Genomic DNA, 17512 nt, shown 5'->3' with positions numbered 1-17512 from the left:
CATGATTTTCTTCCTTTTTTGGGTATGACAAACTAATCTAGGTCCATTAAGATGGTCCTAGAGAGGGAGAAGAGACAGAATTATTGAATTGTGTTTTGATTGAAGATGTTGTAATGGCTCCATATCATGGCTAATTGGAGGGTGTGTTTGATGTACACTGAAGAGCTTTGGTGAATTGGGCACTTTTCAAATTTTAATTTTGAACAATAATATGGTAACGGTGCTGGGACTGAACAAATAGCCTCTTAGCACATTAGCAATCTTTCCCTTGTTTTTTGGCTCTTTTCTCCATGAAAATGGCAAAACTACTCCCATGCCGTGTGGCATGTGGGGATTTGTTAGGTCCCACTCTCGGTCTCCATAGTAGCATCCTTTAACTTAACAAGGCTCTTTACATTGTAACATATGAAGTGTACCCCAAAAGCAATTGGGTTGTACACAATAATTGGGAGTTTTCCAACACCTCTGAGGCAGAGGAGCTCCAAACTCAACTCTTAGGTCTAGTAAATATTCTAAGGAGAAGTGTTGAGAAAATTTGCCGGGCAAAACTGATCCAATCGTGCACAAGTAAATGAAAGGATAAAAGTTAACACAAGCCAAAAGATGAACATCATGATTTTACGTGGTTCAGCCAAGCCTACATCCACCGGCAAGAAACATGATCTTCATTATCAGAAAACAATATACAAGGAACAAAATGGATTAAATCCAAACTCACAAACCTACAATCCTTTCCTTGTTCTCTCACCCAAGATCATACAAGAGAGTAATCCAAGAAAATACCCAAGAAGCTACATCGAGAGGAACCTGAGAAGAAATCCAAGGATGAAACCCTCTCTCTCTCTCTCTCTCTCTCTCTCTCTCTCTGCCGCTCCTCCCTCCAATTGAGGAGAGTTTTATATCTCTAGTTTTTCCAAAAAAAAACCCCAAAATGGAGTTTCTATTTTGCTTTCCACCAATATGGTGGGAAAAAGGCAACTTTCCCAACACAAAGGCTATTGATATTTGTGTGGACCCCGATCCGAGAATGCCGAGGGACAGATCCCCCTACATTCTCTAGATTTCCACATGTGAATGAGAGCTCTACCAAGGAACTCTCGAAATGGTACCCTTACAGCATGGGTGGCGATATAGATGAGATACCTCTTGATCCGGAGATAAAAGCTTCGAAACCAAGACGTACCAAAAATAACTTAGAGTTGCCATCCATGGAATACGGTCATGAAACCAAAAATCTACTCTGTGCAATGGATAAACCAGAGATAATTGGGTACATGCCTGATTACGAGTGGGGAAGGTGTTAGGCATCCCACTCGTCCAAGCGCACTCGGTCTCTTATGCCATTTTTAGTAACTTTGAAGAATTTTGAGCTAAAATCATGTGAAATGAGAACAAGAATTCCCGAGAGAAGACGTCTACCTAAGCATACATGACTCAGGGATGGGCAAATAAAACAACCAAGTCTTAACTCATCATATCTAAGAAAGTAGTAAACAACCACATGCACAGCTACATCTAAGTAGATAATTACAGATAAGATGGATAAGTAAATGCTACATCTAAGCATATGAATGGACAAATAAGTACAACAGTAAGCAACCAAAGCAGTAGAATAAATACACTAGCATGCGAGCCTATGCAAGAGATAATGCTAAGAAAATAGTAATAAATCACATGCTAGAAAAGTAAGCAATCTAAAAGTAACACATAAGAAACCAAAGACAAACACATAATGAGCTAAAAGATGCAAGGAAAGAAAGGAATCGGAAAATCAACTGTATACGAGGACAAAAAACGTCAGGGAAAAGAAAAGGGGAAATACGATAGGCTCAGGGAGCGATTCTAAAGGAATCAAGCCCAGCGGTCCTAATCCGCTAAAAATCGGACGAGTCTCGTGGTCGTCATAGCCTATTGTTGGGCTCAGCGATGACAATACCTGTGAAAGGGCGACGCTACGTCGTCACCCGTCCCAAAACCCAATAAAACGTCGGAAAACCGATGAAAACCGGAAAACCACTATAAAAGACGACAATGAAATGAAAGGAGGGCTTCGAGTGACCTGGCAATCACCATCTTTGCCCATTTTTTAGTTTTTGAATTTTTTAGTTTATTTGCTTTAAAAGGTTTGAAAATGTTTTATTTAAAAGGTTTGAAAGATTTATTTACAAAGTTTGACTGGACTTGGGAGAATGGTCCCAAGCTGCCTACGTACCTCGTGGAAGAGGATCAAGCCAACGTAGTTCGAAACAGCTTTTTTGAAAACATTTTTGGTGTTTTTTTTTATGTTTTTTGTTGTTTTTGGACTTTTTTTATTTGATTTTTATGTGTTTTTGTTTATCTCTTTTGATTGAAAGGGATTTTGGCTCAGGAAGTCGCCGTCCGTCATTGTCTGAAACCCAAAAATCGATGGAATCCCGAAACTTGAAGAGGATCTCAAAGAATGCTGGAGGTAATCATGAACACGAATCTCAAAAAACAAATATGACCTATAAAACCCTATAAGAGTCGTGAATAAGTGAAGATCACGTAAACAATACAAAGATCCAGAACATTGAGACAGAGTTTAGAGGGGAATCGAAGAAGAAATGATGAGAGAGGACCCAAGGATAGAGGAAATAAGAGATCATAAGGTCTGACCGTAACTCGTAACAAGAACTGTCATACCTTAGTAGAATACACAAAAAAAAAACATCTAATCATTTAGTGTTCAAGTGGCCATAATGAGGATGTTATAGTTTTCAAAAGTTTTGCAAATTCATTGAACACTATAGCTGAAATGCTCCACGAACCCTATTAAAGTATGGAAATGGCGATATCATTCTCTCACAAGACAATAGGTCAGCTTAGTACCATTATCCAAACATGGTTATGTGGCATCTGGGATGAATAGTCCTGTATGAATAATCACACCAACTCATCTTGTACTCTTATACGAATGGGTATAATGACTACCACGACATGGGTGAGCTAGCTCAAAAGAGAACCAATCAGGTTCATGCAATGATCAAGACATGAATGAAAAGAGAAATGAACTTTGTGAGACCATTGTGAAATGACTCCAATAGATACTCAAAGGGGCAAGACATGAAAGGGAAAACATGATCCCACAATCAGTTCGGGCTTTGGGAATTTATTTTGGGGCTAGAACTGAGCATTGGGCTAGAAGTTTAACATGGTCTTGGATTCCATAGTTAGTTTTGGGCTTATCACCAGGTTTCACAATCTAAACCAAACAGTGCCTTAACAAATTAGATTCATGTAAGAGTTCTGAACCATATACATCAAGCCAAATCCAAAAGGAGAAAACCACTTCCGGCAAACTTGTATAGGGTATAAGGAACAATCAGGGAATTCATGTTATCACTGCAAGTATGCATACACATTAACCATAAATGTAAAAGGAGGTATAGAGGTTACTGAAGCTGCCACCGAATGCAAAATGGAAGAAAATGTGAGTGTTGTTGCCGGTGACGAGTAACGGAGAATGACCGTCGATGACGAAGATCGAGATCGAGATTGCCGAAGACAGCGAGCTAGTGGTCAAAGTTTGTGAAATCGTCGGAATTGCAGAGTCGGTCTAGATTTGGATCTCGATATGAAGAGGGAAGAATTCTTGGGTTATGCCGGAGATGCGGCTATAGAAATGGTTCCAGGAATGATGGTCTTGCCGGATTCCGACGGGAATCACGAAGATGATCGGATCTGAGAAATGGGGTCCTAGACAATGGATCTAGTGAGGATTTTGACAGTGATGAACTTGGAGATGAAGAAATGATGGTAGAGAGGTAGGAGGTCAGCGAGGTTTGCCGGAATTAATGGCCGAACCCCTGGATTTTGGCGAGTGAGCGCCAGATCTTGGGGATAATGAAGAGGGTGATGAATGTGAGCTGATGATGTTGTGTTTCACCAAAATCCTAAAGTCCCAAACCCTTGCCTCTTCTCTTCTCTGTCCTTCTTCTCTAAACCAAGAAACCCCAAATGTAATACCCAGCCCTACACCTGTCTCTCGCATGCACCAGCACATGAGAGAAGGCTGTAGAAAGTTAAAGATAAGTCTGGAGTTGTTTTTAATATTTTTTTCCTGATAGAGAGTGGTTTTTAATAGTAAAGAGGTCATAAAGTTGGTCAAAATCACAAAGTTGCTATCCAACAGAGATAAGAAGCAGAGAACGAGCTATGTTTGTTATGCTCTTATGTGGGTTATGAGAAACATGTCTGCATCCCTTTTTCTCCCTGATTTGAGCATCGAATATTTTCAAAACCCCTTCCTTAGCTATAATCTAGCTGCATATTTCCTCCACACATCACTTATACGGAAAACCGCTATTTTCCTCAGGTAAGCATTATTTGATATATTTTTTTGATTTGTTTATCTTCTTCACTCAAATACCTAAAAGTTAATGGGTCTTTGGGCATATTGATGATCAATGGATGAATTTCTAAGATGGGATATTAAGGGGGATTCATTTGCGTATTTAGATAACTTAAGTGAAACCTGAAATTGTAAATTTTATGTTTTTGTTTTGTGTGGGGTGTAGTTGAGCGTGACGGGTCACAGAAAGAGAAGGGAAAGGCCGTGGCAGGTAACTGATGTGATGCACCTTTAGCGTGTTCTGTATGTGCATTTCATATTAAGACTATAAAAATTTGCATTGTTTTAGCATGATGTGATAAATTGTTTCTATCAGTAATTGTAAATTGTTTTCATGCATTGCTGGGTATATCTGTAATTGCACGATGTCGGTATTTGTGAATACCACTCGTGGTTTGGCTCATGATGGATGGTACGTGTTTGTAGGCCCGCCAATGGGATAAAAATTCGTTGGCCCTCTTATGTCAATGGAGGTAAAATAATTGACCATGTCGACTTGTATCAGATATCAGACTGCGAGAATGCAGTGTTTGTTGACAACCATGCCTATTACATGGGCATATGTTCATATTATGCCTATTCCGATAGTATGATCAAAATTGAGCATATGTTCATATTATGCCTATTTCGATAGCATGATCAGTATTTTGATATATACCCAGTAAATTGTAGTTTATGATTTGACAATTGTATTTGTTCTTAGTTTACAAAACCGCACAGACCATGTTTTAGTTGTGTAATGTTACTTACCGACTTTCAAGCTGATATGTGGTTAATAAATTTTTTTTCAAACACTGAGACTGATTGTGGTGAGGGATCCACCCTGTACTTGCGGGATTTTTTGGACTAGGATATATGTGATCTTTTTGACATTTTGGGGATGTGAGTATGTTGTTATAGATAAACTGATGTAATATAAGGGGTTTTGAAGTTTGTAAATAAGAATTTTGGTGATTGTCTGTACATAAGGTTTTAGAAGTTTTAGTTGTTCTGAATACTACCTAAGTAAATTGTGAATGTATCTTTGATGTTATATTGATGTTTTGTAAGAAAGCCTTGCGTGCCTGTCAGGTTTTATTTTGCAGGCACGCGGCGACTGTCGTGCCTTCGGTTCGGGGGCGTGACACCAAATGCCCAAAAACCCTTTTCTGCAAAATTGATGCTGATGGACGGAGTGAGAGCTGGTGGTTGTAAGAGGGGCTTTAATGGAGGTCAATTGAATGCGGAAGATGTGGGAGATGATTGGGTTATGAGAAAGAACTGGTAATGAAGAAATGGGTTGAAAATGGTGGTTGATGGTGGGAGTAGGGGCTGCTATGGAAGGGAGGCTGATGGTGGTGAAGGTGGCCAAAGAAATGATGGTGGAGGTGGCAAGGGCAGAGCTCGCCGAAGGTGGAAACAAAGAGGCGATTCGATGTGCTCTCCTTCTTCTTCCCCTCTGTTGCAAAAATAAAAAATGAAGACCCCCTCCCCTTCATGAAGCCCTAATCGATTTGCCTTAATGGGTGAGAGGGTGTGCTGATTTCAGCACCCTCAAGCTTTGATAATTACACCCATTTGATTCATCTTGTCCCTCTTGGTTTAATACACATGGAGTTAGTATAGGCACACTCATGTTTCGATAATTCACCCTCCTTTTATATGAAAAATGATGTATTCAAGCTCTTTTATTCCCCGGACAACCTACTTTAATATATTCACTCTTGATTTTTACAAACATGGGTAGTCCAAGTAAGAAAGAGAGATTATTTTCTGAAATATATTAGCCCAATTATGTCTTGATAATTGCACCAGTTGATTCGTCTTTTCCTCATTTTATCTTCAGACAACTTTGATAACTACACCTCCTGGTTTGAGTTTTTTAAAATGAGAAGGTGTTAGCACAAGGGTTTATTCAATCACCTTGTTTTGATGATTAACAAACACAAATTGATTAGTCTTTTATGGACTAATTGTTTGCCTTGAGTGTTGTGCTATACACAGGGAATTCACATGTCAATCCATGCTAGCACACACCATTGATGGCCTATGCTTGAAGATGAACCAAACAAAGGACAAAGGAGCTAGAGCATATTTGGACAAACCATACCTTGGAGGATCAACCAAGGAGAAGTTCCACACAACCATCTCAAAGCATTGAGCAAACAAAGGAAGATCAATGAAGGCCAAAGTTTGTGGATCAACAACTTGCAAAGGATCTTGAACCAAATGGTGGCATCATCCTTTGAAGGTGTCAAGCAAAGAAACTCAACCTTGAAGATCCCAAAGCAAGCAAAGTACACCATTGAAGATCAAATGAAGATTGGCTCAAGAGAACTAGAGAGTACTTAGAATGGTAGTATGTATCACCTTTCTCTCTTGTGTTTTCTCTTATCAAGGCACATCTTAAAATCCCTAAAAATATGTTTTTCAAAGAGACTAACACACCCTTTAAGGACTTAAATGGATAAGTGAATGGCCATGGTAGTGTACCAACATGTTGGGACCCATATGACATTAAGCACAAGAATGAACAAAACAGAGTTCCGAAGCAACAACCTGGACCGGCAACTAAATCCTATCAAAACTTGTTTAAAACATTTTCAAATATTTTCATCAAAAATTGTTTAAAATATTTTCAAATATTTCTGAAAATATTTTTAACAGATAGCTCTCATTTTTCTCATATCCGTAGAGTATAAGAACATCGAAATCCGATGCGAAACGAAGGAGATATGAATTTTTCAAATGAGACACTGTTTGCTGAAAATCCAGTCTCGGAACTCCGAGAACATTCTTGGAGCTCCGAGAAATGATCCAGGTTCTAAAATTAAAAGTTCTGTTTGAATTCTCGGAACTCTGAGACTTTGCTCGGAACTCCGAGAACTGTTTTTGTTCAAAAAATATAGCCGTTGTGGTCCAACGGCTAGTTGACTGTTTGACCCAAAAATAACTGTTTTGCCCCTGAAATTGTCATATTGAGTTAGGACACCATATATACCCATCTAATGGGTCTAAAACACAAGAGGAACATTGTCCAACTCTAACACACCCTAGAAATTCATTTGTGAATCATTTTTGGGTTAATCTCTCACTAATCCTTCATTGTGCCTTGACTTTGGAAAAATCCACTTGAGATTGGTTAGGTTTAAACTTGTTTATCTTTGAGAGCATCCTTGGAGCTACAACTTGTAATCAAGCCTAGTAAGAGGCTAATACTTCTTCTTCTTTATTCGATCGGTGGCAAGGGCATCCGTTGTTTTTAATTCCCTTGGGTGAAGCGCTTAGAACTCGGCGGAGAAGGAGAGTCATTGTAAAGGTGGAAGGGCATCCTCATTTAATTCCCTTGAAGTGTAAACGCCTCGGAGCCGGGCGTTGTGGAGGTCTCAATAGTGAAAATCCTCAAGTACGACCTTGAGTAGAGTGGAGTAGGCCGTTTGCCGAACCACTATAAATCTGTGTCACTTGTGTTGGTATTTCTCTATCTCTCTCCCTCTCACTCTCTTATTTATTTGTGCTTACATTTTTACATATTTGGAATTGAGTGAGTAGTTAGCATTTTGGTTTTGATTGAATATTTGTACCTTGCTAACTAGGCTATAAATCACCTAATTAAGTTTGCTAATCAACAAGGGTTTTTGAACTAATATTAATTTGTAATATTGTTTAAAGTTCAAATATTTTAAACTTAATTAAACAAGTGATAAGTCTTGGGTGAAATTTTAGAAACAGTTTCTAAAAGACAAAAGTTTTATAAACATCCAATTCACCCCCCTCTAGGTTGCCAAACCAAGTCACTCCTTGGATTTCAGAAGGCCATTGATATGAACACACCCTTGTCTTCCCAAATTCACCCCGCCTTCTCTTTTATCTGGGAATTGATATTGGCACAAACTCAGCTAGTCTTTTCTAAATATTTTCATCATTTTCGCTTCAAATTTTGCGGATACGCTCTTAGGAATGGTGACAACCTTTTGATAGCTCCTTTACACTCTCACAGAAAAGGCGAGTTAGCAAAAACATTAAGGAAAGGTTGGAGGTAAACATTGGAGCTTAGGTGTGCAGACAGAGGAGTGCCAATACCAAAAGCTCAGGAGTATTTTGATTTCTTTTTTTATTTTCAGAAAAATGAAGGAGGGAACCGAGGCAACTTAAATGAAGGGCCCTACTAGGGATCTGGGCTCTTCCTGAGCTTCGAGATTTTGGGCAAAGGTTCTGTGACAGGGAACTCAGGTTACTTGGCTCTTTTGTACTCGGGGCTTGGTTCTTCAGAGATTTCAAAATTCATTGGAAATGATATATTCGTCCCCTTTTCTTCCACCGGACACCTTGTAGTCTAAAGAGTGGGGTCAGATATATTCATAGAGTGGGTGGGCGTTGGAAGAAAAGGAGCTGAATATATCACTTACCTTTTTTCTTCATATCATGTGGGGCCCATTCTAACATGATTCAAATGTTGCTTCTCTTCTAGAAGATGGGCCCTACTTTTTTAGACTCAACGATATATATTCTACTAGAAGATAACGAGTTTTGAATACAAAAGTTTATATGGTGACCGCGCGTGCAGCCTGAGAAAGGATAGATGGGCCCCACATGAATGAATAATCTAAACCATTCATTTTCTGGGCCCCATTGTAAATATGTTTGTGCCCCAAAAATGAGGGCCGTCCAATGATCCCAAATCCAAATCCCATGTTTCCTGAGTTTTCATGAGATGTCAAAAAATGGGGGCCACAAATCTCCTTAAATCAAAGGAGGATTTAGGATCATCCAACAACAATGCTCATTTTTGGTGGGCCCAAAATACTAACGGTTTAGACCATCCATTCATGTGGGCCCGCCCTTTTGATGATCTGCACCGTTCATTTGCTAGGCACTAATAAGGTGTGTGCAATTCTAGGACAAGACTAAAGACTCCTATTTGTGGAAACTTCTCACTGGATATTGCATTATTTTCTTATCATCTTTCTATATATTACAGGGAAGGGAGAAAAAGTAATCATTTTGAAAATATTTCATTTTGCTCTCTCTCTCTCTCTCTCTCTCTCTCTCTCTCTCTCTCTCTCATTTTTTTCAGATAATTAAGTCATTTATCTTTTTTTTGGTGACGTAGGGTGTCCCCACCCCCTTCGGAAGTAGTAGGACTATTCCCTACGGATGCGCGCAATAGCCTGTAAACCATGCGCATCGGGTAAGCCCGGGTGGGATTCGATCACACGTCTCCAGGGAGCAAACCCGAGACTTATGCCGAAGATCCAGATTTAGTCATTTATCTATACGACTAATCTAAACTTATAAATAAGTAAAATAATGCTTGTAATCAATAAAACTAATGGTTAAGAGAAGGAAGAGAAGAGATTTGAGAGAAAGGAATGGCAAAATATTGAAAATAGGAATTGTGTTAAAAAAATGCATGATGTTTTTACTAAAATACCCATAAAATAATACTTAAAGATAAAAAATGGAAAATGTTATCAGTACTACTGTATTTTGATGATTGCACCATAGGATGTTCCAAACCGTCCATTAGATGGGCCACAACATACATAGGTTGTGCCCAAAATTTGATCCTAACCTTCTGATCTGTAGAACCCTCTAACATTCAGTCTCTCTACCGCCGGTAATACCTTTAGGGATGGTGACATTAGCTGCAGTTTTATGACCGCCGGTGAATGTATCACCGGCAGATCTCCCACTTATTAACGGCGGTCATGACCGCAGGTAATACACCTTTTTCTTGTAGTGTAGCTTCGCTCTTTTTCCAAGAAACATTCTTAATGGATTAATAACTTTTCCCCTTCAAAACCACACCACAGGGGAGCCCTTTCACCTCTTTTTTGCAAGGGCTCTCCTATTGGCTGCACATCACCATCATGCATTAATAACGGCTGAAACATGTGCAGCCAATGGGGGAGCCCTTTCACCTCTTTTTTGCAAGGGCTCCCTTCAGTTTAGACTTCCTCTAAATATAGTTTCGATAATTTTAAGTCGCTTTGCAAATAATGATTTATCTTGCAAGTTAATTGCGGAACTTATGTGCCACTACTAATTTCATTTTGCTCCCTAAGTTAGTATTGCCACCACTATTTTCTCTTAGGGTCTGTTCAGTTGCGCAAAAGGTGACGGAAATGGAAAAGAAAATGGGCTTATTTTCCGTGAAAAGCACTAAAATGGACGTTTTGTTGGCGGGATAGGGAAAGCGAGCGGAAAGCACGAGACTTACGTGGAATCCCACTTATCCGCCGTGGCAACCCACTTTCTCCGACTCAAAATCCATTCGTTGGACTCGGATTCGAGATAGGGAAAGCACGTGGAAAGGATTCACGTCTTTTTTTTTTTTGTCTTCAACAAAACAGAAGCCCTAGCCCAATATTCTTCGCCCCAAGCATCTGCACTCCTCTCGCTCTCTCATGGCTGCCATTCTCGACGACTCCGCTCCCGCCGCTTATCCTCCTTCCCCTACAGGTATCTCTCCTCTTCCCTTTGTACTCTTCCCCTCTTTTTTTTTTTTTTTTCGGATTTCTATTGTAGAGGATGTGTGCTTTGACAAAGATCCAGATTTTCTCTGAAGCAAAATCTTCTGAAGCAAAATTTTAACGTCTGAATTTTAGGGTTTGTAGTGCGAGGTTTTTTAGCAAAATTTGCTGAAGCAAAATCTGCTGAAGCAAAATCTGCTATATTAATAGTGTGTGGTTTTTTTAGCAATTCCCTAGAAAAAAAACGACAAACAATACCCAAAAAATCAAACATACTTGATTTGGTTATTGGGGTTTTTATTTTTCATGCTTTCATGTTTTCGGGTTTTTGTGTTCTTGTTTTTTATTTTTGTTGAAAATTCGAGGGTTAGGAGTATTGCATTGGAGTTCTTCTTTTGGGTTATTCATGTTTTTAGGTTCTTGTTTTGGGTTTTTGCTGAAAATCCGATACGAGGGTTAGGGATATCTTCATGTTCTTCTTCAGAACTGAGGGTTAGGATTCATTATATGGGGCTTATTGGTCTCATTTGTTCTTCTTCATGATTTCATTTATTTTTGCTCTCCTTTGTATGTGGTAAAGAACATATTCTGTGGTGTTTCTTTTCCGTTTCCTGGCAACTGAAAGCACATTCCACTGAATGCACATTCCTGTTGTTTCTTTTTTGTTTCCTGGCAACTGAATGTCCACTCCTACTGCTTTCTTTGCAGTTTCTTTTCCTTCCCATTTCCTTCTGCCACGTCATTTCCTTTTCCTTTCCGTTTTCTTCGCGCAACTGAACAGACCCTTATAGTTAATTGCAGTATTTCTCAAGGAAAACTGTTTTTGAAAATCTTTTTGCACTACAAAATCTACCTCTCACGCTTTCTAGATATTGAAAGATAAAACATGTTTTTTAACAGATCAAATTGATGGGTTTAGGATCATCCAACGGGCTCCATTTTGGGTTACAAACTATCAACGACGGTCGACGGACCCCCAAATGAACAGTTATGATCATCCACTCAAGTGGGCCATGTTGTCTTTTTTTAGATTGCACGAAGGGGTGCAATTATCATTTCCCTTAACCCTTATATTATTTATTTTCAAGGGTTAATGGTTAATAGTCGATCCTCTGATGGAAGAGTTTTTAGCCTAGAGGTGTTTTCTACCAACAGAAGGGTGCATCTGTTAAATTGTTTAATTTGTACTCTTGCTTTTGTCTTCAAGGCATATGACTCCATCTATCATCAAGTTAATTCCTTTAAGCCTCTTCCATCAATCTCTTTGCCCATGTCTCCTACTTAATCCTAATTTTTTTTTTATAAAAGTCGTATTTTCCAAATTAAAACACGTTCAGTTTATAAGTCATGTTTTCTATCGTATCTAATTAGCAAAATGATAATGAAGTGCTTTATTCAATATTATTTGCACCTCATGTTCTGATGGGGTGAAGCCATGGTTTAAAATTTCGACTGAAATCCGAAATTTCGGATACCGGTGGGGACCGAAACCGAAAATTTCAGAATTTCGGTCCAAAATTTTGAAATTTGGGTCCGGAATTAGGAACCAAATTTCGGACCGAAATTTCGGTTTTTTGTGGGGTCTGAAACAGTTACCGAAACCTAAATTTTAAACCTTGGGTGAAGGCCAACATTTTACACCCATGCATAGCATGGACCCCAAATACTAGTGTTATTATAAGCGACATTTTATAAACCAAAATGGGGTTCTTTAATTTCAGCAATGAATCCATTTTACAAGTGTTCCTTTGCCAATTTTCATTTCATAAGAAAGAGTCAGCATAAAAATAGACAAGATAGACCATTACACGAATATAAGGGAGTATGAAGCTGTTCTAGCGAAAATAGAGTCGGAAAAAGAAACAGCATTTCAAGCAAGCTTGACCTCAAGGGTGGTCGTGGGATTATTGGTTTTATCTCCGGTCACAGTGAGCACCCCATCCTTGTAAATGGATGATATCACATCTTTATTCATATCATATGGGAGCAAGAATTTCCGAGAGAAGTTGCCGAACCTCCTCTCGGATGTCGCGTACTTGACTCCTTCCTCTTTCTCCCTCTTTAGTTCGCCATTGACAAGCAATGCCTTGTTGTTGTCTACCAACTGGACTTTAAAATCATCAAGTTTTAAACCTGGCATTTCAATCAAGAAGGCATAAGAGTTTGGGTACTCCTTCACGTCCGCACGGATAGACATGAAGGACACCCCTTGGTTCTTTGGAACAACAGCAAGGACAGTAACTTCAACTTCGATTATACACGTATCATTCAAAAAATATCCTTTAGCTGGGTCGTGAAGTTGAGTGATAGGCATGAATGTTGCGTAACCAAAACTCGTCGACATAGAATTGAATTTGTGTTCAGTGTCTGTATAAAAATAGAAAGAGGTTGGAATTATTACAGCCAATAATTGACCCTTCAAAATAGTCAAAACAATTGATTCAACAACCCGAGATTTTATATGGTGTAAGCCCTTATAGTCCCATATTTTTCAAAAAGTATTGTACGGACCACATCATAGGATGATTCGAACCGTCCACAACGCAAACCGGTTGTGCCCCAAAAATCATTTCCATAGTATAATCCTAGCCCTCCGATCTATAAGGTTTCCATAATATGCAGTTCCTCTAGATCGGAGGGTTACAGATCGGAGGGTTGGGCCGGATCATCCTATAGAAATAATTTATTCGGCACAGCCTATTTATGTTATTGCCCATCACATAGACGGTTTGGATCATCCTATTGTGTGGTTCGTACTGTACTTTTTGAAAATATACGGGACAATAAGAGCCTACACCATATAAAAACTCCACCAACCCAACAGCCCAATCCAGATTGAATGGAATATCTGAAGGTAATGTAATGATTTTTGTTTACTATTTGTGCCAAGGACCACATTTAACTAATTAGATTAGACAACATGGAGATGGTATTTTCACGCCCCTGCATTACGTGCACGCTCCACTTATAAAGTGATTTGACATTAAAAAGCGTTAAAGTTGCCCACTTTGTACGTCAAATCACGTTATAAGGGGAGCGTGCACGTAGTGCAGGGGGAGTGAAAATATCATCTCCCTAAATTGTTTCTGTTAGCATGAGTGAGGGATGCCAGTATAAAAAAACAGAGTCATTGTCTCAAATTATCACTGGTTAAGGAAAAAAACACAGAGAGAAACAGAGAGAGGTACTATATTTTGTAGTGGATTTGTTGTGGAGTTGATCAATCACAGCTATGCTACACTTCACATGACGACTCCACCCATCCGGCAAGCTCGTCGAATCAGCAACATTAAAGAAAATCGACAAATGGCCGTCCTTCTTGTATCCCTTGGGATAAATCTCCACATTCCTAACTCAAAATAAGCAAAAATTGAAGATTAAGCAAATCCATCATATCAACTTTAGGTACTCAAAAACAGTTAGATCATTTGCGAAACAAGAAGAAGTTGTAAGAGGAAAAGGTGATCGATCTGAGTACCATTGACAGTCACTGACAAGAAAATTGTTGGAGGTGTGTTTATAGTCATTCAATTTGGAGAAGTCCTTGATCCTGCACTTACTCCGCTACTTAATGGCTCTAACTGTGTCACTAGTGAAGAAAAAAGAGTCCAAAAATATAAAAATTAAAATATTTATACTTGATTTCAATCCAAAGAAGTCGAGAACACTACCTTCCATTGATTTCCTTGAAACAAAGACACTTTTGCAGAACTCAAAAACAATACCTCAAAAGATAAACGAGATCAAATTTTATTAACAGTCAAATTCTAATACCAAGATATAATTAAAAGTAAAATCTTACACAGAACTTACCAAGAAAAAATAAAAGAAAACCCTCAAAATCTCTGTTACTCTTGTCCCTGCATTGCAACAGGGACCTTTATAGGGCCACTATACAAAGGACACCACAACCAATAAGAAAAAATCTAGCCTACAAAGTTCATGAAGTTTCATAAACATAAATTCATGACGTTTCAAAATCCAACCGATGACAGTAAAGCCTGCCAACTTGGGACTCCAAAGCACATAATTCTTCACATAGATCAAAACAAATTCACATCGTTTCAAAATCCAACAAATGCTAATAAACTCTTCCAACTTAGGAAATCACATAATTCGGTAAGTAAAACCTCGTTATCCTTCATAATGTGAGATTTATCTCCGGTCACTTTATACAAGATGTAGCGGTGATCAAGGATAACCAAAAAGAGGAAACCATAAATTCATTCATTGACCCTAGGCTTGTTATCTTCCCGATAATAAACTTACATTTTCATCCTTCGTTTTCTATTCGGACACCATAAATTCATTCAAGGCATTGTGGCAAAACTTGGAGAAGATGTTCACCTCCCCATTAGGTGCACTAATCATGCACCAAAAAAGCCAGTCTCACAGTGTCAGACTACCTTCATAAAGCCAAATCCTTGGCTGATGGTTTGGCCTTAACCGACCATTTTGTCCCTGACTATGATCTTGTGCTCAACATCCACGTTGGTTTTGGCCAAGAAGATTAATTATAATATGTTACGTGCCTAATCGGTCGTAACACAAAACAAAACAAACAAAAAGAGGGGGAAAAAAGGGGGGGAGAGAGGTTGAATCGAGGCAACCGGACCTCCGAACAGCTCAATTCGAGAGGTGACATCACTCTCCAAAATAAAATTTCCTTTGTTGCTGTAAAAATTCTCTTCTTCTCCTATTTGGTTAAATTACAACTACTTAAATACCAGTAAAAGAGAATGCCAATGTTAGACATTTCATAAAGATTAGAGTTTCTAATCTTTGGTTGTTTCCAAATTTTGAATCTTCTAGAACATGTTCTAGAGTTGCTAAAACGTGTGGCCTTGCATATTGAAGCAACCTTTCTATGTATAAATCAATTCCTTAAGTTTGGAAATGTTTTGGAAGGTAGGTCAACTCAAATTACACTTGCTAATTTGTGTGTAAGGATCCAAACGAATTTGGCATTAATTTAGAAGTTCCATGGGAGCTTTTGCCTATAGAAGGAGACCTTGGTCCCTATTTTCACCATCACAAATAAGCGAGTTCATTGAGAGAGACAAATCACTTTAAGAGAGGTTTCCCATTAAGCCTAGTGGTGTGTGAGGAAAGAGAAGATTGAGGGGCATTTCTGAGTCGTTTTTTGTGCTCAGAAAAGCAAGAAGGGAGGTGGACATGGCTCAAGGTATTTATAACCCATCTCATTTAATTCAAATTTTTCTTTGTTTTACATTGCCAAAGATCCAAAGGCTCTGTTCACTTCTTTTCCCTGGTGCTGTTTTCCCTGGAAAACAGCCTTTTTTTTCCCTGACAAGACCTTGACAAGACAGAATTTCTGTGTTCACTTCTTTTCCAGGGAAAACTTTTATCAGATGTGGAATTTCTTATTTAAAGGCTAAAAATGACGTGGAAATTGACTTTTTCCCTGTTACTTGAGATTCGCTTTCCGATTAAATATATTGGAAAGAGGCTTTCCATGGAAAATGAAGCCTTTTCCTCTTCGTTCCTTTCCCTTCTGCCATGTCACCTGGAAAGGAAAGGAAAATGAAATCCTTTCCTTTCCTTTCCGGGGAAAAGAAGTGAACAGAGCCAAAGGGATCAGAACTTAGAATAACATTTGGTATCAGAACTTAGGTCATAGGCTTTGAAATCAAAGAAAATTCAACTTTTGGGCTTTTTTGTGCAAATTCCAGGGGCAGCGAAAAAATCATTGTTGCCAGCAAATGAGGAAGTATTTCGGCAATTGTCCAGTACTATCATGTTCCCCTCCGACTGATTATCATTCCCCTAATATTTCATTCAAAATTGACAGGTGGATTTGAGATATATGGTCTCAACGATCAATGGCGGTGTACATAATTTCTTTTTTTTGCTGTAAATCTACAGTACTGCTCCTACTGCACGAACTGCCATGACAAGAAGAGTCCATCCTCTTGCGTCCTTGAATCCTTATTGATAGGGTCCGAACTCAGCACTGAGGGAATCCGGACTCACCACTGAGGGAATCCGGACTCAGCACTGAGGGGTCCGAACTCAGCATCCAATTAGCTGCTGGCACGTGGCCCTCATAAGGACCGTTGGAAGGCCAACACCTGTCCCTACTAGGTGTGGCACCTGGACCAATCAGGGACCTCCACCTGCCCTCCTTAGGTATGAAACCGAGAATCCGGACTCACCACTGAGGGAATCCGGACTCAGCACTGAGGGGTCCGAACTCAGCATCCAATTAGCTGCTGGCACGTGGCCCTCATAAGGACCGTTGGAAGGCCAACACCTGTCCCTACTAGGTGTGGCACCTGGACCAATCAGGGACCTCCACCTGCCCTCCTTAGGTATGAAACCTGATCCATACAGAGGCCACCACCTGGCTCAGAACTACCACCTGTCCTAGACAGGTGGCTCAGAATCACTATAAATAGCCTTCACTTGTGCTAAGGTGAGGGTCCTGAAAAACTGAGAACCAAAACTCTAAGCTTTTTGCTCTGACATTGCTCTGCACTCCTGCTCATACTGACTTGAGTGTCGAAGCGCCCGTCCGGAGTATCACTCCGGGTTGGTCCTCTGACCCTTTTCTTTCTTGTCTGTACTCTTGTGCAGCGCAGGACTCAACCAGCCCCTCAGTCGTGGCTCGTTAGTTCGGACCACCCAACCCTACCATAACCTGTTACCGATTTTTGGCCTAACA

At 39.5% G+C, this 17512-nt stretch overlaps 1 protein-coding gene across 1 annotated transcript; it reads right to left on the bottom strand.

Moving 5' to 3' along the window:
- Positions 1 to 12697: 12697 nt before the first annotated feature.
- LOC143869966 (17.1 kDa class II heat shock protein-like) lies at positions 12698 to 13171 on the bottom strand. Its single transcript, XM_077376505.1, has one exon. The coding sequence runs from the start codon at positions 13169 to 13171 to the stop codon at positions 12698 to 12700; it is 474 nt and encodes a 157-aa protein (XP_077232620.1).
- Between the last annotated feature and the right edge of the window lie 4341 nt (positions 13172 to 17512).

This window comes from Tasmannia lanceolata, unplaced genomic scaffold (genome assembly GCF_043159265.1).
Source record: "Tasmannia lanceolata isolate RefF3 unplaced genomic scaffold, GAP_Taslan_0.1 ptg000003l, whole genome shotgun sequence".
Classification (NCBI taxonomy): domain Eukaryota; kingdom Viridiplantae; phylum Streptophyta; class Magnoliopsida; order Canellales; family Winteraceae; genus Tasmannia; species Tasmannia lanceolata.
Note: the sequence above shows the minus strand (reverse complement) of the source record. Positions and strands in the feature narration are given on the sequence as shown.

Excerpts from the sequence above, each read along its gene's own strand:
- LOC143869966 (XM_077376505.1), bottom strand. The coding sequence starts at position 13,171 with ATGTCGACGAGTTTTGGTTACGCAACATTCATGCCTATCACTCAACTT.